The 16,498-nt window shown below is 36.5% G+C and overlaps 1 protein-coding gene across 1 annotated transcript; it reads left to right on the top strand.

Moving 5' to 3' along the window:
• The first annotated feature begins 4,475 nt into the window (after positions 1 to 4,475).
• On the top strand, positions 4,476 to 8,407 carry LOC140153432 (uncharacterized). Its single transcript, XM_072176186.1, has 2 exons — positions 4,476 to 4,577; positions 6,243 to 8,407. Exon 2 carries the CDS (start codon positions 6,314 to 6,316, stop codon positions 7,853 to 7,855), a length of 1,542 nt encoding a protein of 513 aa, XP_072032287.1. The 5' UTR covers positions 4,476 to 4,577; positions 6,243 to 6,313; the 3' UTR covers positions 7,856 to 8,407.
• The last annotated feature ends 8,091 nt before the right edge of the window (positions 8,408 to 16,498 follow it).

The following is a 16,498-nucleotide window of genomic DNA, read 5'->3' as shown; positions in this document are numbered from 1 at the left end:
CATAAATTGCACAAATTGCTGACGGCTAGAAGGAATTGGCGATCAATGTCATAATTGCTTATATAGTCGGCACCTTAAAGCCCTTTCCACCAATTGCACAAATTGCACAAATAGCGATCATTGGAAGCAACTAGGATATGAGAAAAATAATCTAAGTTCAAAATTGTATAAATTGCACAAATTGCTGACGGCTAGAAGGGAATTGGCGATCAATGTCATAATTGCTTATATAGTCGGCACCTTAAAGCCCTTTCCACCAATTGCACAAATTGCACAAATAGCGATCATTGGAAGCAACTAGGATATGAGAAAAATAATCTAAGTTCAAAATTGCATAAATTGCACAAATTGCTGACGCTAGAAGGGAATTGGCGATCAATGTCATAATTGCTTATATAGTCGGCACCTTAAAGCCCTTTCCACCAATTGCACAAATTGCACAAATAGCGATCATTGGAAGCAACTAGGATATGAGAAAAATAATCTAAGTTCAAAATTGCATAAATTGCACAAATTGCTGACGGCTAGAAGGGAATTGGCGATCAATGTCATAATTGCTTATATAGTCGGCACCTTAAAGCCCTTTCCACCAATTGCACAAATTGCACAAATAGCGATCATTGGAAGCAACTAGGATATGAGAAAAATAATCTAAGTTCAAAATTGCATAAATTGCACAAATTGCTGACGGCTAGAAGGGAATTGGCGATCAATGTCATAATTGCTTATATAGTCGGCACCTTAAAGCCCTTTCCACCAATTGCACAAATTGCACAAATAGCGATCATTGGAAGCAACTAGGATATGAGAAAAATAATCTAAGTTCAAAATTGCATAAATTGCACAAATTGCTGACGGCTAGAAGGGAATTGGCGATCAATGTCATAATTGCTTATATAGTCGGCACCTTAAAGCCCTTTCCACCAATTGCACAAATTGCACAAATAGCGATCATTGGAAGCAACTAGGATATGAGAAAAATAATCTAAGTTCAAAATTGCTTATGGCCAGTACGTTAAAGCCCTTTGAACCCTTGTCTTTTGCATTTACTTCTAGCTATTTGTGCTATTTGTACAATTTATATATGTGGCGAAATGTAAAATTTCCCTATACCTTGAGTATAGGAAATTTACTAAAACAACCAATCCTGCGCCTTTCTCACTTATGGTGGGTCAAATCATGGTCAAACCAGCTTTAAGAGGGTTTCCTCAGAGCATATTGCTGCTGTTGGAACAAACTCTATCTATAGTGTATTTATATATTGGGGATTCCTATAGCAGCTAAGCATTTGCTGAAGGTAGTGTTGTCAAACTCATCTCTATTAGAAAGTCGAGTACCATATGCTGTTGTCTATCATCAGTTTTCACACTCAGCTAACTCAGAGGCTGGCAACATCTTGGTATTTGCATTCTAATCTTGGCATAACATAGTGGAAAGGTTCTCCTCCATCGGGACTGTCAATTCTATCATGATGACACTATAGTGGCTACTGAACAGATGTGTTATTTTGTAAGGATGTCTATACAGTTATACCTCGTTTCCCCTCAAGTTTGGTAGTGACATAGCTGCTTATTTTGCTGTTTGCAGTATTGATAGCATGCATTACCCTAATTACGCAGAGCATACACATCTACAAGGACATTTTGCTGACACCCTTTGGCACAACCACATAGGCTCTGACGTCACTACGAAACATGAGGTGAAACAGACATAGAAACCTAGTTTCCTTTAATGATTTTACACATCTGTAGCGTCACTCTGTAAAACCTATTGTATAAGGCTGACAAGAGACTTGAGATGAAATCCAATGGGTTCATTGACACTTGTCATTCAGGAGTGTCAGCATCAGTATGTTAAACCTATACTGATACCTTCATACATACATCTAAATCCACTGGAGAATGCAACTGTTTACTCAACTGATTGCTATGTTATTTGTACAAATCTTTTACTAATGGTTATTTAACAATACACCTTCAATTGGGGATTCATTGACAGGACCAAGACTGTCAAGACCTTCTGATTGCACCTCTACGTTCCTGACTTGTCACATGTATGCCTTTCGCATTTAAGATGACATCTTTGAAGAAATTTCAGCCAACCCTGGCCCCTCTGAATTGCCTGGCTTTCACTTCCCGCGACCATAGGACCAGCTGCGTTTATGCCAAATATGTTCCGTAATATCTCAATTTGCATTGACATTCCTACACTGTACTACCAAAAAGAAAGACAAGTGCCACCTTCTCCACAAAGAAGATATAATTGTTGCTGAACCATGAAATGGTATCAGCCTATATTAGTGGATCTTACAGACTCACTCGCCTTTTGGTCTGAAATGAACATATCTCAAAATGCCACTAAGTATGACCCTCGAATGGAGTCAAATGAAAGAGAAAAGAGTAAAGAATATAATAAAAATATTTCCCCACCCGGTGGTGGCCCCCAACCGACATCGCCTGGATAATAATTACTTGGTGCATCAGAGATACTAAAATCAATACCGGGATCGATACACGTGAATGTGATATGAATTTGATATGAGATATGAGACCGAAAATCTTTGGATACCGGGGTAGAAAATGATGAATATCTCCCGTAAATGATTTTGTCTAAAGAAACCAGATGTGGTTCCTTGCACTTGAATATATGTTTTGAATAGATATGATAGTCGTTAGCTAGCGTCTTGAGAAAGAAGCTTGCGTCTTGAACTCAAAAACTGACAATAAATCTGATTTTATATGTGCCGACTATATAGCGCAGTGTATAGGCCAATCGTGGAGGTAGTCTAAAAGCAGATGACATATGGCGTACGAAGGTCACTCACACACTAGCGAGGTCAGTCACGGGGCAATTGTCAGTAGCCTTAGTCAGATGTCCTTCGGCCCATTATGCGTCTCAAAACTATTAAACAGGTAGGAACAAAATGGCCATGCGTGGCGGTGGATTTAACCTATCATGGCGATTTCTGCCATGAAGATATCGGGGCGATGACACTGTGTGGCACTCATCATAAGACCCAGGTCAATATTCATATGTGTCCTTTTCATATCTCAAAATGCCATGAAGGTATGACCCCCCTGAGTGGTGTCAAATGAAAGAGAACAAAGTACAGAATATAATAAAAATAATTTCCCCACCGGGGTGACAGTCCTCATAAGACCTGGGTCAATATTGATACTTTGGGTCCTTTTCATATCTCGAAATGCCAACAAGGTATGACCCCCGAGTAGTGTCAAATGAAAGAGAACAAAGTAAAGAATATAATAAAAATAATTCCCCCACCGGGGGTGATACTCCTCATAAGACCTAGGTCAATATTTATATTTTGGGTCCTCAAAATGCCAAGAAGGTATAACCTCCCAAATGGTGTCAAATGAAAGAGAAAGTAAAGAATGTATTAAAATTATTTTCCCCACCGGGGGTGACACTCCTCATGAGACCGGCGTCAATATTCCTATTTTAGGTCCTTTCATATCTCGAAATCCCAAGAAGGTATGACCCCTGAGTGGTGTCAAATAAAAATCTAGAAATCCCAAGAAGGTATGACCCCCACACCTGCATGGGGCTATATGAGGATAATAAAAAGAAATTAAATATTAAATTAAATTTAGTATGCAATACTACATTACTGAATTTACATTACAGACAGACAGACACCCAAACAAACACAGATGACAGACAAAGCTAGACAGACAGACATGGATATACACGCAGACAGATGGCCAGACTAAAGGACTTAAAGACATAGTTGTTATCTACCAAAGATAGGGACATCTAGAGTTTGCATATTGACAATACACATTTGTGCCATCTACTGAAGGCAGGTGATTTAAATTCTAAGGCTATAGGCCTATAATAAAGACATAATTGGCATACTGTATTGGTACAGACATGTTGTATTATGTTTATAGGTTTTAGGAATTAGCATTTTTCACATGGTTGCTATATTAAATTAAATGGAAGCTATATAAAAATAGCTTCTTATTTGTCACAAAAACTGACAAATAAGAAACTATGTATTTCTTGAAAGATAAAATAACATGCAAAAAAATAACAACAAAAAACCAGCCAGACATAGAATCAATAAACTTTTTATTTATTTTTATATTTTATTTATTCATTATTCACTTTGTCACTGGCATATATCGAAGTCCTTGATTACATAAATACATATTGCACATGTAAAATAAAAATTTTAAAAAATCCAGTGAGTATAAATGGAGGAAATATAATTAAACACAGAATATATACAGGTGATCGGATTATTTCCTCGAAGGCACAATGTAAGGAGACACAACATTTTAGCACCTAACCTGGATTTTCCTCTCAAATAGAAAAGTCCCTCTCTCTGATCCAGCAATACACAGGTTGGTTAATATGACAATGAAAATTATTTCATTTAATTTGTTCATTCTTCTGCCTCAAGGTCAAAGTTAAAATATGTCTTTTCTTTTTCAAAATCGTCAGTCGGGTATAACGAGACATACACAACAACACAATCTACCCTGTTTGGTGATTAGTTTACACAGTCAGATCCACTTTACAGAAGTTGAACGTATACACATATCTTCTTCCAGGTAAGTCCATATTACAATTTCTTTTTGTTTACATGATTACTTTGTAATTTATTGGTAATGTTTACCCATGTTCCAAGTATAAATGGAATTAGCCAAACTGCCCCATTCAGAAATGGGATTGAAATCCTAAAATGGGTCCTATACTTTTGTCAGCAAGGTAGCTGAATGTTAAGATGTTGTACTCTGGTGTACAATTTGGTGTATAGCTATGGCAGTTCAAGCCATGTTTGTTCTAGTAAAAGGCTAAAAAAAGTTGCTGCATGTTTTTTGTTTTTTCTTAGCGTATCCATGTCAGCTGAAACGGCAAATTCATTTTTTATTTCTGTTTTTCTTTTTTTTTATTGTTTTTTTGCCGTAAAATATTGAAATTCTGAGACAAATTTGGAAGAAAAGTTACTTGATTCGATACTTGCATTGTTTAGGTATAAAACAATTGATATACTTCAATTGTGTAAGTCAACCACAATTTTATGCTGTGTACTTTTGAACACTCAAAAATTACATCTTAATTCAAAATTTAGTTTGTCATAAAAAAAATAAAAATCTTAAAAAAACTCATTCCGCCATGGGCTTTGAGACATTTTAGAGCGTGTTTCTACAGAGCCAAATACCGTTTTGGAAACGGTATGGAACCGTTAATCACTCCTGTGGAAACAGCCTCCAACGCCTTTTTGCAACGCCTTTTCAACGCCAACGGAAACCTCGTTGGAGTAGGTTTTTGCCGTTGACGAAGCGGGTAGATTTTCTGTAGAAACAGACCAAAGCGGTAACTTGCCGTTCAGGCAAAATGGCTATTAATCAACAGGTAAATTGGACGGACGACATGACAAAAACCTTAATAACAGCCTGGGCAACATAACAAGTTCAAACTATTATGTAAAACCACGATTTCTCCGTGATACGGAAAAACGGAAACATTCATGGAATTCGGAGTTTGCGGAAATTTGTAAATGCCACAAAATAGTGAAAAACTGTGTAAAATGTCAAACTTTTCTGTTGATTTGCAAAATATAACAAAGAAAAGTGATTATTTAGCAGTAATCAACCATTAAACAATCCATTCTAGCATTAATTCTAGGCCTACATTTTTTTGTACGATGCAAGATTCTGGCCATACTACAGTAAAAGATAAGACAAAATACACTTTTAAAACATGTTTGTTGGTACGATGCAAATAACTAAAAAGTAAAACCAATATTAGGCATGTTAGGGTAGAGGGACATCACATGACGTCATTCAGCTTAAACGGTATGAACACGCCAATGGCAAAAACCTGTCTGTGGAAACAGCAGGTTAATCGGAAAGATAACGGTAAGATACCGTTATCCATTAAGCGGTAACTTAGCGGAGAGCCTTTAGAAACACGCTCTTATCTAGCCAAATAATTGAGCTAACTTGAAAGTCAACTGGGGAAGAAACTATGCTTAAATGTCAGTTCAATATCATACCCAGGGAGCTGGTCCTGGCTGTGATGGTTTATTGTGGTATGTACAGGGCATGTGATTCTTAACTGCAGATTTTCATGGCATTAGTATGACACACTATAAATCACTGTGCTTATTTTGATTTTTTCTTAAATATAATATAATCTGTATTTTAGATATATTATTTTTTCTCAAAACAACCTCTGATATTTATGTAGTTTCTCTCTTTTATTCCTTACAGAACATTCAACCAACACTTTTATTGGGAAAAGAGAACATTTCCTCTTGGTGAGAGCAGCCAACAAAAACAAGATGGCTGCCATCATCTTTGTCCTATCCATGATGACCATCTGCTCTTCGGTACCTATAAACAACAAAGACGCCTGTCCAACAGGATGCAGATGCAGTGTCCTGCAGGAACCTTCTTCAGCAACAACTCCAGCAATCTTTGACCAGATTGATTGCAACCATGGTTACCTGATGTCTCTTTCGCCAAACTTAACACTATCTGAGTCTTTGCCTCCTGTACGACACTTCCACATAAATTGCGCAACCAATGACACCATCAATGGTGCTTTATCGTTGTCAGATATTTCCCTTGCACATCCATCTATCGTGGAAACGCTATCTGTTACTTCCTGTGACATCACAACAAAGCAGGAATGGGCACCTTTTAATTTGTCTCCCTTGATCATGCTGAATTCATTTGAGATTACTCACAGCAACCTTACTAACACAACCAAGTACTACACCTTCCCCTTCTGTCAACAACTACGCATTGTAGATTTGTCGTTCAACTTACTTGCAGAGATTGATGATTCGGTTTTTCACAATCTTCCAAATCTGCACACAATTGATCTTAGCAACAATCGGATCACACATATATCACAATATTCATTTTATCTACTCGGGAGTCTCCAGCATCTCAACCTTGCAAATAACATGTTGACCAATTTTCAGAAGTTTCCAAATCTGATCACACATGATACCATTGTTGATGTGGACATGCTAGGAAATCCGCTTGACTGTGATTGCAACATGGATCATGCAATTCATTCTATCGGATACGATAAAAGTTTTTATTCAAACTGGCCGCACCATGCAGATTTTGCCAATCAACATTTTTTTAACCACACCTTGCTATTCTGTAATAAAACCCACGCTTTTTCTTCTTTTCCCAAACCCGGCATATCTGTAGCAGAACTACTTAAATCTCAAATTCAAAATAATACAAACTATTTCTTGTGTGATTATCCTTGTCCATCGCCATGTTCGTGTTTCGGGTACGAGCAACTCACCACTACTTGCATAAACCCAAACTTAACCAACATCCCATCAAATGTGTATAATGGAACTAAGGTTCTTAATGTGTTAGGTAATAATATTCAACATATTCCATCTCTCATTTTTGCAGATTTAAATTGTCTGCTAACGCTTGATCTTCATGGGAACAACATCACAAAAATAGAAGATGATGCATTCCTAGGACTAGGCAGTTTAATCGTACTGCAACTGTCCACCAACAATTTGCATGGGATAAAGTCGTCATATTTCGTGCACCTAAAAAACCTCATTCGGCTTGAACTCCGATATAATCATATCGCGTATATTGAACAGGAAAGCTTCATGCGACTCAACTACCTAGTGCATCTGGATTTGTCTCATAACAACTTGGCTTTCCTTCCTGATCCATTTCTGCAAACAAAATATGTAATGTACCTAGCACTGAACAATAACTATCTAGAAACACTGCCAAATGTTTTGACAGATATTAGCAATGTCAGTTATGTCATCGAGATCCCATATACAGAGACCCATACAAGTCAACACTATTTCTTGAAGACAACCTGCTAACCATCATTCCTGAAGGACTACTTGATACCAGCAACATGTTATATCCATGGGTGCACATACGCCTCAACAACAACCAACTCATTGATCTTCCAAAACAGTTCTCCAAAACTAGAAATCCATATGTAGAAGTACTTCCTCTCAATAACAACAGCCTGACAACATTATCTGAAGGAATATTTGATAACTTGCAATCCGATATTTTTCTTGAGTTGCACAACAATCCATGGAACTGCAACTGCAGCTTATCGTGGCTTCCCAACTTTTTGGCTGGGAACAAATCACAGATACGCTACCCAAAGAAAGATGAAGCTGTGATATATTGTGATGTGATACTCGGTGAAGCTAAGCATGCACCTTTGCTAAACTTAACACATGACCAATTTTGTCCACCTCCTAAACCATTGGGCAATAGACATGGAGTCGTTATGATAAGCGTGGGGTGTCTACTTATAGTGGTTGCTGTAGGAGCCATTGTCGTATACCACAAAAGACAGTACATCAGTCAACGTTTAATTCATCATCGTATATCTTATTCCAGGTTTGACACAAATTCCGCCGAGACTTTGTACTAGAAACACTGCGTCCAAAGTTTGTAGAGGAGAAATTCAAACTGTATGTGTTTGAAATTAATACGGTAGTATACATTACCTGGTACAAACCCCAAACTTCTTTTCGAAATCCAAGGAAGGTATGACATGCAAGTGGTGTCAAATGCAAGAGATAATTTAAAGAATATAATAAAAATAATTTCCCCACCGTGGGTGACACTCCTCATAAGACATGGGTCAATATTCATATCATGGGTCCTTTTCATATTTTGAAATGCCAAGAAGGTGTAACCCCCCTGAGTGGTGTCAAGAGAAACTAGAATTACGCGGTTCGTAATTAAGGTGGCCCCCACACAAAGGTGTGTAAATAACAAAGGTTTGTAAATACAAATAATATGCAATATATAAATAAGTTCATTTATATTCAGAAATATGCAAATAACATGGCACAAAACTATGCAGCACATCAGGCCACCATACTATCACAAATCATGATACCAAGTTTGAATGTGATCGATTATTGTGTTTAAGCTGCAGAATGCTTTAATGACATTGTAGGCAAAATATGCAAATAAGCTCATTAATATTCATAAACATGCAAATAACAAAACACAAAACTATACAGCACATCAGGCCACCATACCCAATCACTGTACCAAGTTTGAAGTTGATTGGTTATTGCGTTTAAGCTGCAGAGTGGATTAATGAAAATGTAGGCAAAATATGCAAATAAGCTCATTAATATTCATAAATATGCAAATATCCAATCACTGCATCAAGTTTGATATAATATTGGATGGCTGAGCATGATACCATAACATATCGGATGAGTCATAAAAATATCGGACGAGCCAATGGCGAGTTCGATATTTGTATGACTCATCCGATATGTTATGGTATCATGCGAAATAAGCCAGCCAATATTATCATTATTAGGTTTTCTTAACTCCTAATAACCCTGAAAACATAATAATGAAGTTGATAGGTTATTGCGTTGGAGCTGCACAGTGGATTAATGAATTTGCTTCCCCCCCGGACAGGCAGGCAGCCAAACAAACAAACAAACAAACAAACAAACAACCAGGCAGGCAACCATCTGGATGATAACATAAGCCCCACATATGTGTGGGGGCCAAAAAGGAAAGAATATAATAATAAAAATAATTTTCCCAACCAGGGGTGACACTCCTCATAAGACTCAAGTCAATATTCCTATTTTGGGTCCTTTTCATACTCAAAATCCAAATAAGGTATGACCTAGCTCCCAGGTGACAGTGGTATATGATAATAAATATATTGCCAAAAGTCCCATGGTTTAGCTATAGTGCGGTAACCGCTCTAGTTTCTTTATATCAACGACACTCATCATCATGCAGCTTTACAAACTGATAAAACTCAGTTTGTCTAACTATTGACAACCATAACAGGAGTTGTTACCATGGTTGCAAGACTGGACACCCCTCCCCTCCCAAATAAAATGCAGAAATATAAAAAAGTCCCAAAATCACTATTTGCAATTTGGGCAGAAAGTTCACTTTTTACCAAATTTTACCCCCACCCCCCCACCCCAAAAAAACCCTCCACTTTAACCACATTTTATGTTAATTTACCAAATATAGCACAGGAACCTTACATTCTGCAGTTTTAAATTATACAACTGAAAAAAAAACAAAAACACACACACACACACACAAAAAAACACAAAGAAAGAAACAAGTTTTAATCATGAGCTAGACTACCCAGTAGTCCACTTGCCCATTGTGCATACTCTGGATATTGTATTTAAGCTTAAAACTCTGATTTAATTAATGTGTGCACAATTGATAGATTTTCACATCTGATCTTTTCAGTCACCCTACTCCCTCTGTTTGTTAGCTTCCCAAGTGGACTACTGACTTTGGATTGTGGTTTTATGCTTAACACGGCTGTCTATGAGCTTCTATGGATGAGATTGTTGGAAATCTGGCCTACTAAAATTGGCCATGATGTAATGCATCTTTAAATGGATCTGGCTTGTGGTTGGTCGCCCAGATTTCGTTATGGTTTAAATCCTCCGGGTACCTGTCATTACCATTAATAACTACATGGTACACAAGTATGCGGCTTTTGTATTGTGTAATTGCATGAACGCGTCAATGAATGCATGAGCGCGTCTTGTATTTGCTTGCGGTTAAATTTGATTGATAAACAAGTATGATTGACAGTGTGAGTGTTAGGGACTTTGTCCGTTTAAAATTGAAAGTCCAGTCTATTTTTAACATGGAATTTCGCGATTAATAAACTGGCAGATTCTAAAATCAGAATTGTTCAGTATTGAAGTGCCAATGCAATTATGACATTATGATATGTTGCATTTAATAATATAAGCCTACGTACACTTTACTTTTTACTGTCACTAATATAATTATATAAACTTTTTCATAACAATTTTATACTAGTATTTTGATGTATTAAATATCAGTATAATTTCGAGTTCAACTAAATGCTTTCATCATGATTAACATTAATAACATGCTTTTATTTATCAAAAATTGACTATGGCATAGTCTAATCATGAGCTAAATGCAAAAAAAAATTCTTTCAAGGAAGACTAAGTGGCTTAATTTCATGTGCAGTTAAGCCAAGCAGTATTACTTTATATTTACACCTACAAAAAAACCTAAATAATAATGATACAAACTATCTTCAGATTGGGTCCATACAAACCACTATAGCACCTCAATGAGTGAAATGTAAAAATGAAGCACAACACATTAATGCACTATATATGCACAGTCACTCAAGTACATTTCCTATTATGGCTAGAATGTCTTGGCTCCTATGATTTAGCATTGCCAAATATAATGCATTGATCTTTTACGTTGAAAACAAGTAACTGTAGGCGAGCGCTGGTTTTGTGTTACGCTCCGAGAGGAAGTCCAACATCATTCTCTTGGCGCCGTCAAAATTTGAAACATAATTTTGTAGGACAGATATGACAAGTTGGCTGATGAATGTATAGAAATGCACCGTGAAGGAGGTACCATGTGTTACATCTTAAATACACTTGTAGACATTTAAGGGGGTACTACACCCCTCGATAAATTTGTGCCTATTTTGCATTTTTCTCAAAAACTAATAACACACTGGTAACAAAAGTTATGTATATTATAGGGGCAAGGAATCCAATTACTACACCAAAATTTCAGTGACCCAAGACAAGCGGTTCGTTATTTATGATAAGAAATAAGGTACCGCTAGGTTGTACCTCATTTCCTATCATATATACTGAACCGCTTGTCTTGAGTTACTGAAATTTCGGTGTAGTAATTGGATTCCTTGCCCCAATAATATACATAACTTTTGTTACCAGTGTTATTATTTTTGAGAAAAATTCAAAAATAGTCACAAATTTACCACAGGGGTGTAGTACCCCCTTAAACAAGAATACTAATTTTGGACAATATATCTAATATTTAATTTTTAATCACTAAGATTATACAAGATGAATTATATTGAAGACAATGAACAAAGCTAAGCTTTAAACGAAAGTCCTTTCATGGGCATTAGAATATTGGTCAAAGTGAAATACAGGTTGGAATTTTCAACATTTCACCTTTATGTTTCAGGGAATTAAGGGGTGGGGTTCAGCCTCCTAAAACGAAAGCACTTTTGAAAATAGGACATCACTATCAAACTTTTTGTTTGTTCCCTTAAAAGTAGTCAAGTTTGCTTATACAGAGAGTGTCTTGGATTAGCAGCCATCTTGAAGGGAAGACCTCTGTTTCAAATTTTTAGAAAACGGATACACCTGTATTTACTTGTATTTCATAGTACAGTTTATATCACCAATTTGAAGTCATGCACCTAACTCAATTGAATGTGGTGGGTGCGAATCATTAATATAGCCTGTTGCGCTTGAGTATACAGGTGCTCCCTAGGCCTATATGTGACATGCTACCACAAAATGAGAGTATCATCACAAGTTGGTAGTTTTGAGACATCCTGGCAGCGCAGCATTGGCATTCTTTGTTTCACATGCCCCTGTTCAAGCCAATAGTATGTCTGTATGTCCTTTGTGAATACTTGAATTTTAAGCTTGGTGAAAGCATATTTAACACAAATCATTCAGCAAGGTAAACAACTTTTTACCTTCAATGTATGAAAAATTAGATATTTGAAGAGCAATGTCTTATCTCCATGTCACTGACAATTGAAACGGATCAGTTTTCATCAAATACCGAGCAAACGGGCTGCATTCAAATAATATTTTTCATTTTACATCTATTTCTATAAATAAGCATGTTTTGATTAATTTTTACAAGCACAGCTTGCCAAATATTAAAGGCACTATCAGTGATTCAGTAAAGTCAGAAAACAAAACTTAAATATATCATCAAAAATCTGTTACTTGCATTTTTATAAATAGCAAGGTCAGAATTTCAAAAAGATTCTCCTAAACAGATTTGCATGAATCATATATAGTTGATTCTTGCAAACGTTTGTAGTTTACACCAATTTGCAAGAATCAAATGATTCCTGCAAATTTATTCTGCAAGAATCAATCTTGATTCTTGCACTGCAAAATGAAATTCTGATCCTGAAAAAGTATAATGTACTAGCATACTCTGCAAGTGATAAGACAAAAATCAACCTCATAAAACTAGACATTTTAGTCAATGTTGGTGGAGTTTGTCTGTGGATACTTACCAAACTCGGTGGTGTCACCACAATGGGTCACTTTGCCTATTCATGTGCCGCCACATGAAAGGGCTAATACCCTTAAAGCCCCCTTTGCCCCCACTAAAAAACCCAAACTAACAAAAATATCCACTTTTGATCCCCTTTGAAATTCACTTTTCCCCCAATTACCCTCTCCTCATGCAATAAAATGGAGATTCAATCGCAGCTCTGCTGATTTTCATGTGAAAAACCATGAAAAAAAGTATGTGATAAGGAGTTTATGAATTTATCCTTCACTTTTCAGCTATTCCTAAAAAAAAATCAAATAATATATACTTTTGCTGTGATCACTCAAAATGCCTTTTAACTGTGTATTTATAATAATATTTTAATCCACAAATCATTGAAAATCAAACATAAATGTTTGTCATATAGCCGCCATGTCTATAATTGTACACACAATCCACTATTCCTAGGTTAGGCTCAATTTTAGCCATTTTTACTAGGACGACATCCAGCCAGTTCTAACAAACTGACGTCTGAAGATCCACACAATTGGTTCATGATGTGATTTTTGTGAAGCATTTGTTGATGATGGTTATCGCTTTGACAAGCTGTCAGTGAAAATTGGTTGCATGCATGGCACATCAGTCTATCCAGGATAATATCACTTGCTAGTGCAAACATGTCAGAACTAAATCACGACAATCGGAACAGTAAACATACCACATGACCTCGTTGTCCATTTTGAATTCATAATCATCTTACTATCTCTCTCAAAGTTTTATTAAAGGTATATAGTAACTTTCTTAACAAATACACTATAACATTAATAAAATTCAACTATTCGGGCATTGACTTTTGAAAATGACAGGTAGCTGTACATCTGTCTTCTGAAGATATTTTGGGGCAGCAGTCAGGGGAGTGAATGCGAGTGATTTATATTGATCATTACTGGTGAGCTGTGCATCACTCTTCTGAAGATATTTAGGGGAGCAGTCAGGGGAGTGATTTATATTGAACATCATTCCCAGTGAGTTCACTCTCCTGAAGAAGTCAGGAGAGTGATTTATATTAAACATTGCCAGTGAGCTACACATAACTCTCCTGAAGATATTTAGGGGAGCAGTCAGGGGAGTTATGATATCTTTCTGCACTGAGGTAGGTACATGTATGGAAAAGTGCATTGCAGTAGGTATGGAAAATCATACTTTTGAAACATGCTCATTTCATTAAACATTTGTCCACAAATGCATTCCCAGATAGCGCTATTAATTAAAATACATCCACGCTATGAATGTTCTCTCCCAATGCTACAAAATGTCATACACCAGACATTATATAACATGCATGCAACCTATATGTTGTACATAGTCATCATGACATCTAATTCTTTACAGCTGTAAAATATGCAAAAAATAGTCACAGCCTGGGCTAGCCAAGCTGGAGCATTAGTCGAAATCTTGCCGTGCACCAAAATAGATCCAACTTTGACATTAACTGTCTGAACATTAAGAAAACACCGCATTTCCTGGTATTAATTTAACTGTTTCATGTGACGAGGTAATGGGCCTTGTAGCAATCTACAGAAGCATGACTGAACACTTTAAATATTTTCTTTCTTGAAATTGTTTATGATTTTGAGATATAAATAAGGCGTATTTAGCGTGCTGTGTAATGATCCCCATCTGGAGACTTGGCAGTAGAGACTTGGCACAGGAACAGGTACTTGGCGTGATACCTTTGGCTCAACTACACATCATGATTGATGAACCATCAAAATGGGTTCTCAAGAACCATTACTCAATACTAAGCAAGTTTTGGCTTCAAGCTACATGCCACTCTCCTGATGATGTTAAGTATTGCTGTCAGGAGAGTGATTTCACTCAACATAAATGAGTTTTAAAAATTGCTGGTGAGCTACACACCACTCTCCTGAGGAAGTTAAGGAGAGCTGTCAGGGAGTGATTTAACTGAACTGAACATTATTGAAAGTGATTGCTCCTGCTCATCTCAGAATTCAAAACCTGCTCAGAAATGCATCAATGTTTAGTGAAAATGATTCGTGGAAGTACATTAACATCCCCGAGTGCAGTTATAATCTTTGGTCTTAGCACTTACTTATCGTAGGGTTTTAAGTAAGCTTAAACAATGTCTAATCTTGCTGGAATTAGAATGGTAATGTATTACTCATTGCACCTGCAAATCTGACAGCATATATTGCTATTTAGCTATTAATAAGCTATGTTGTTATTATAAAGGTAAATGGTAATAATGTGTCATACTTTGCTGCTTTTATAATAAGATTGTCTGTGACACTGTGACTTTGAGCTGTGAACTAGTTTCTAGGACTTAATCATAGTTTATGTTCTCATATTCACAATAACTTAACCTGCTTTGCTGATTATCACTGAATAGTGAGTATTTTCATATAAACACAACAAAGAAAGTCCTCACTTACTCAATATAAATCTAAACCTGCTTATGTTTTGACAATTTGATTAACATGGTCGTGTACAGAATCTTAATGTTAGCTCCAATTTGATACCACATTTGCTTCCAAATGCTTGACAACGATTAGTACCAATAAATGAAATTTGGTGCATTTGTAAAAGTTGAAAATTAAAAAAGGAGCACACAGTGCTATAGAGGTGAATTCCAGAATGTTACCATGAAACGGCCTCTTGGTAATATCGAGCGCTTCATGCCCGAGATGTAGGAAACCATTCTAACAAGCCATGGCATTTCAAATTGACAATTGAATAAACTTGGCACTTGGGATAGTTAACACGGGCTCATCGTGGGCTAGTCAGCTTGGCCATGCATACTTTATAGTGATCATTTTGATTTGCAACTTTTGAAAATGCAACAAATTTCAAATTAAGGTAACCATCTTTGTCAATTGTGGAGATTTTGGTTTTAAGTGTGGTGTCAAATTGGAGCTAACAAGATACTGCACACGGCCATGTTAATCAAATGGTCAAAACATGAGCAGATTTGGATCTGTGACAGGTTATGTAATTACATACATACATACATCATCATTTTATTTCATTCAAATCAACATACAAAATATATATAAAAGACACAAAATTTGAATGAGGAGATGCTCAAAAGGCCCAAAGGCCTGAAGCGAGCATCCCCGTACACTGCCCTAAGTTACAACATAAAATCACACAAACTTGCCAAATAAAAGAAAAAAGAGAGTAGAGAAGAACATGCAAAGAAAGAACCAGTATAAATATTTATAACATTTCAATAAATAGACAATTGAGGACTTTCTTTTTGTGTTGTGGGTATTATCCCGGGGTATTATATACAGGTATAGGTATAGAGTAAGATTAGAATCAAGAAGCGGTACAGCACTCAACTCTAACCATCAGTGAAGAAATGCATGGCGTGTTAAAATTAAGGAAATATGGGTTGTCCACTA

The sequence above is a fragment of the Amphiura filiformis genome, chromosome 5, assembly GCF_039555335.1.
Source record: "Amphiura filiformis chromosome 5, Afil_fr2py, whole genome shotgun sequence".
Classification (NCBI taxonomy): Eukaryota; Metazoa; Echinodermata; class Ophiuroidea; order Amphilepidida; family Amphiuridae; genus Amphiura; species Amphiura filiformis.
The sequence above is the reverse complement of the archived record's forward strand: the minus strand, read 5'-3'. Positions and strand labels throughout refer to the sequence as shown.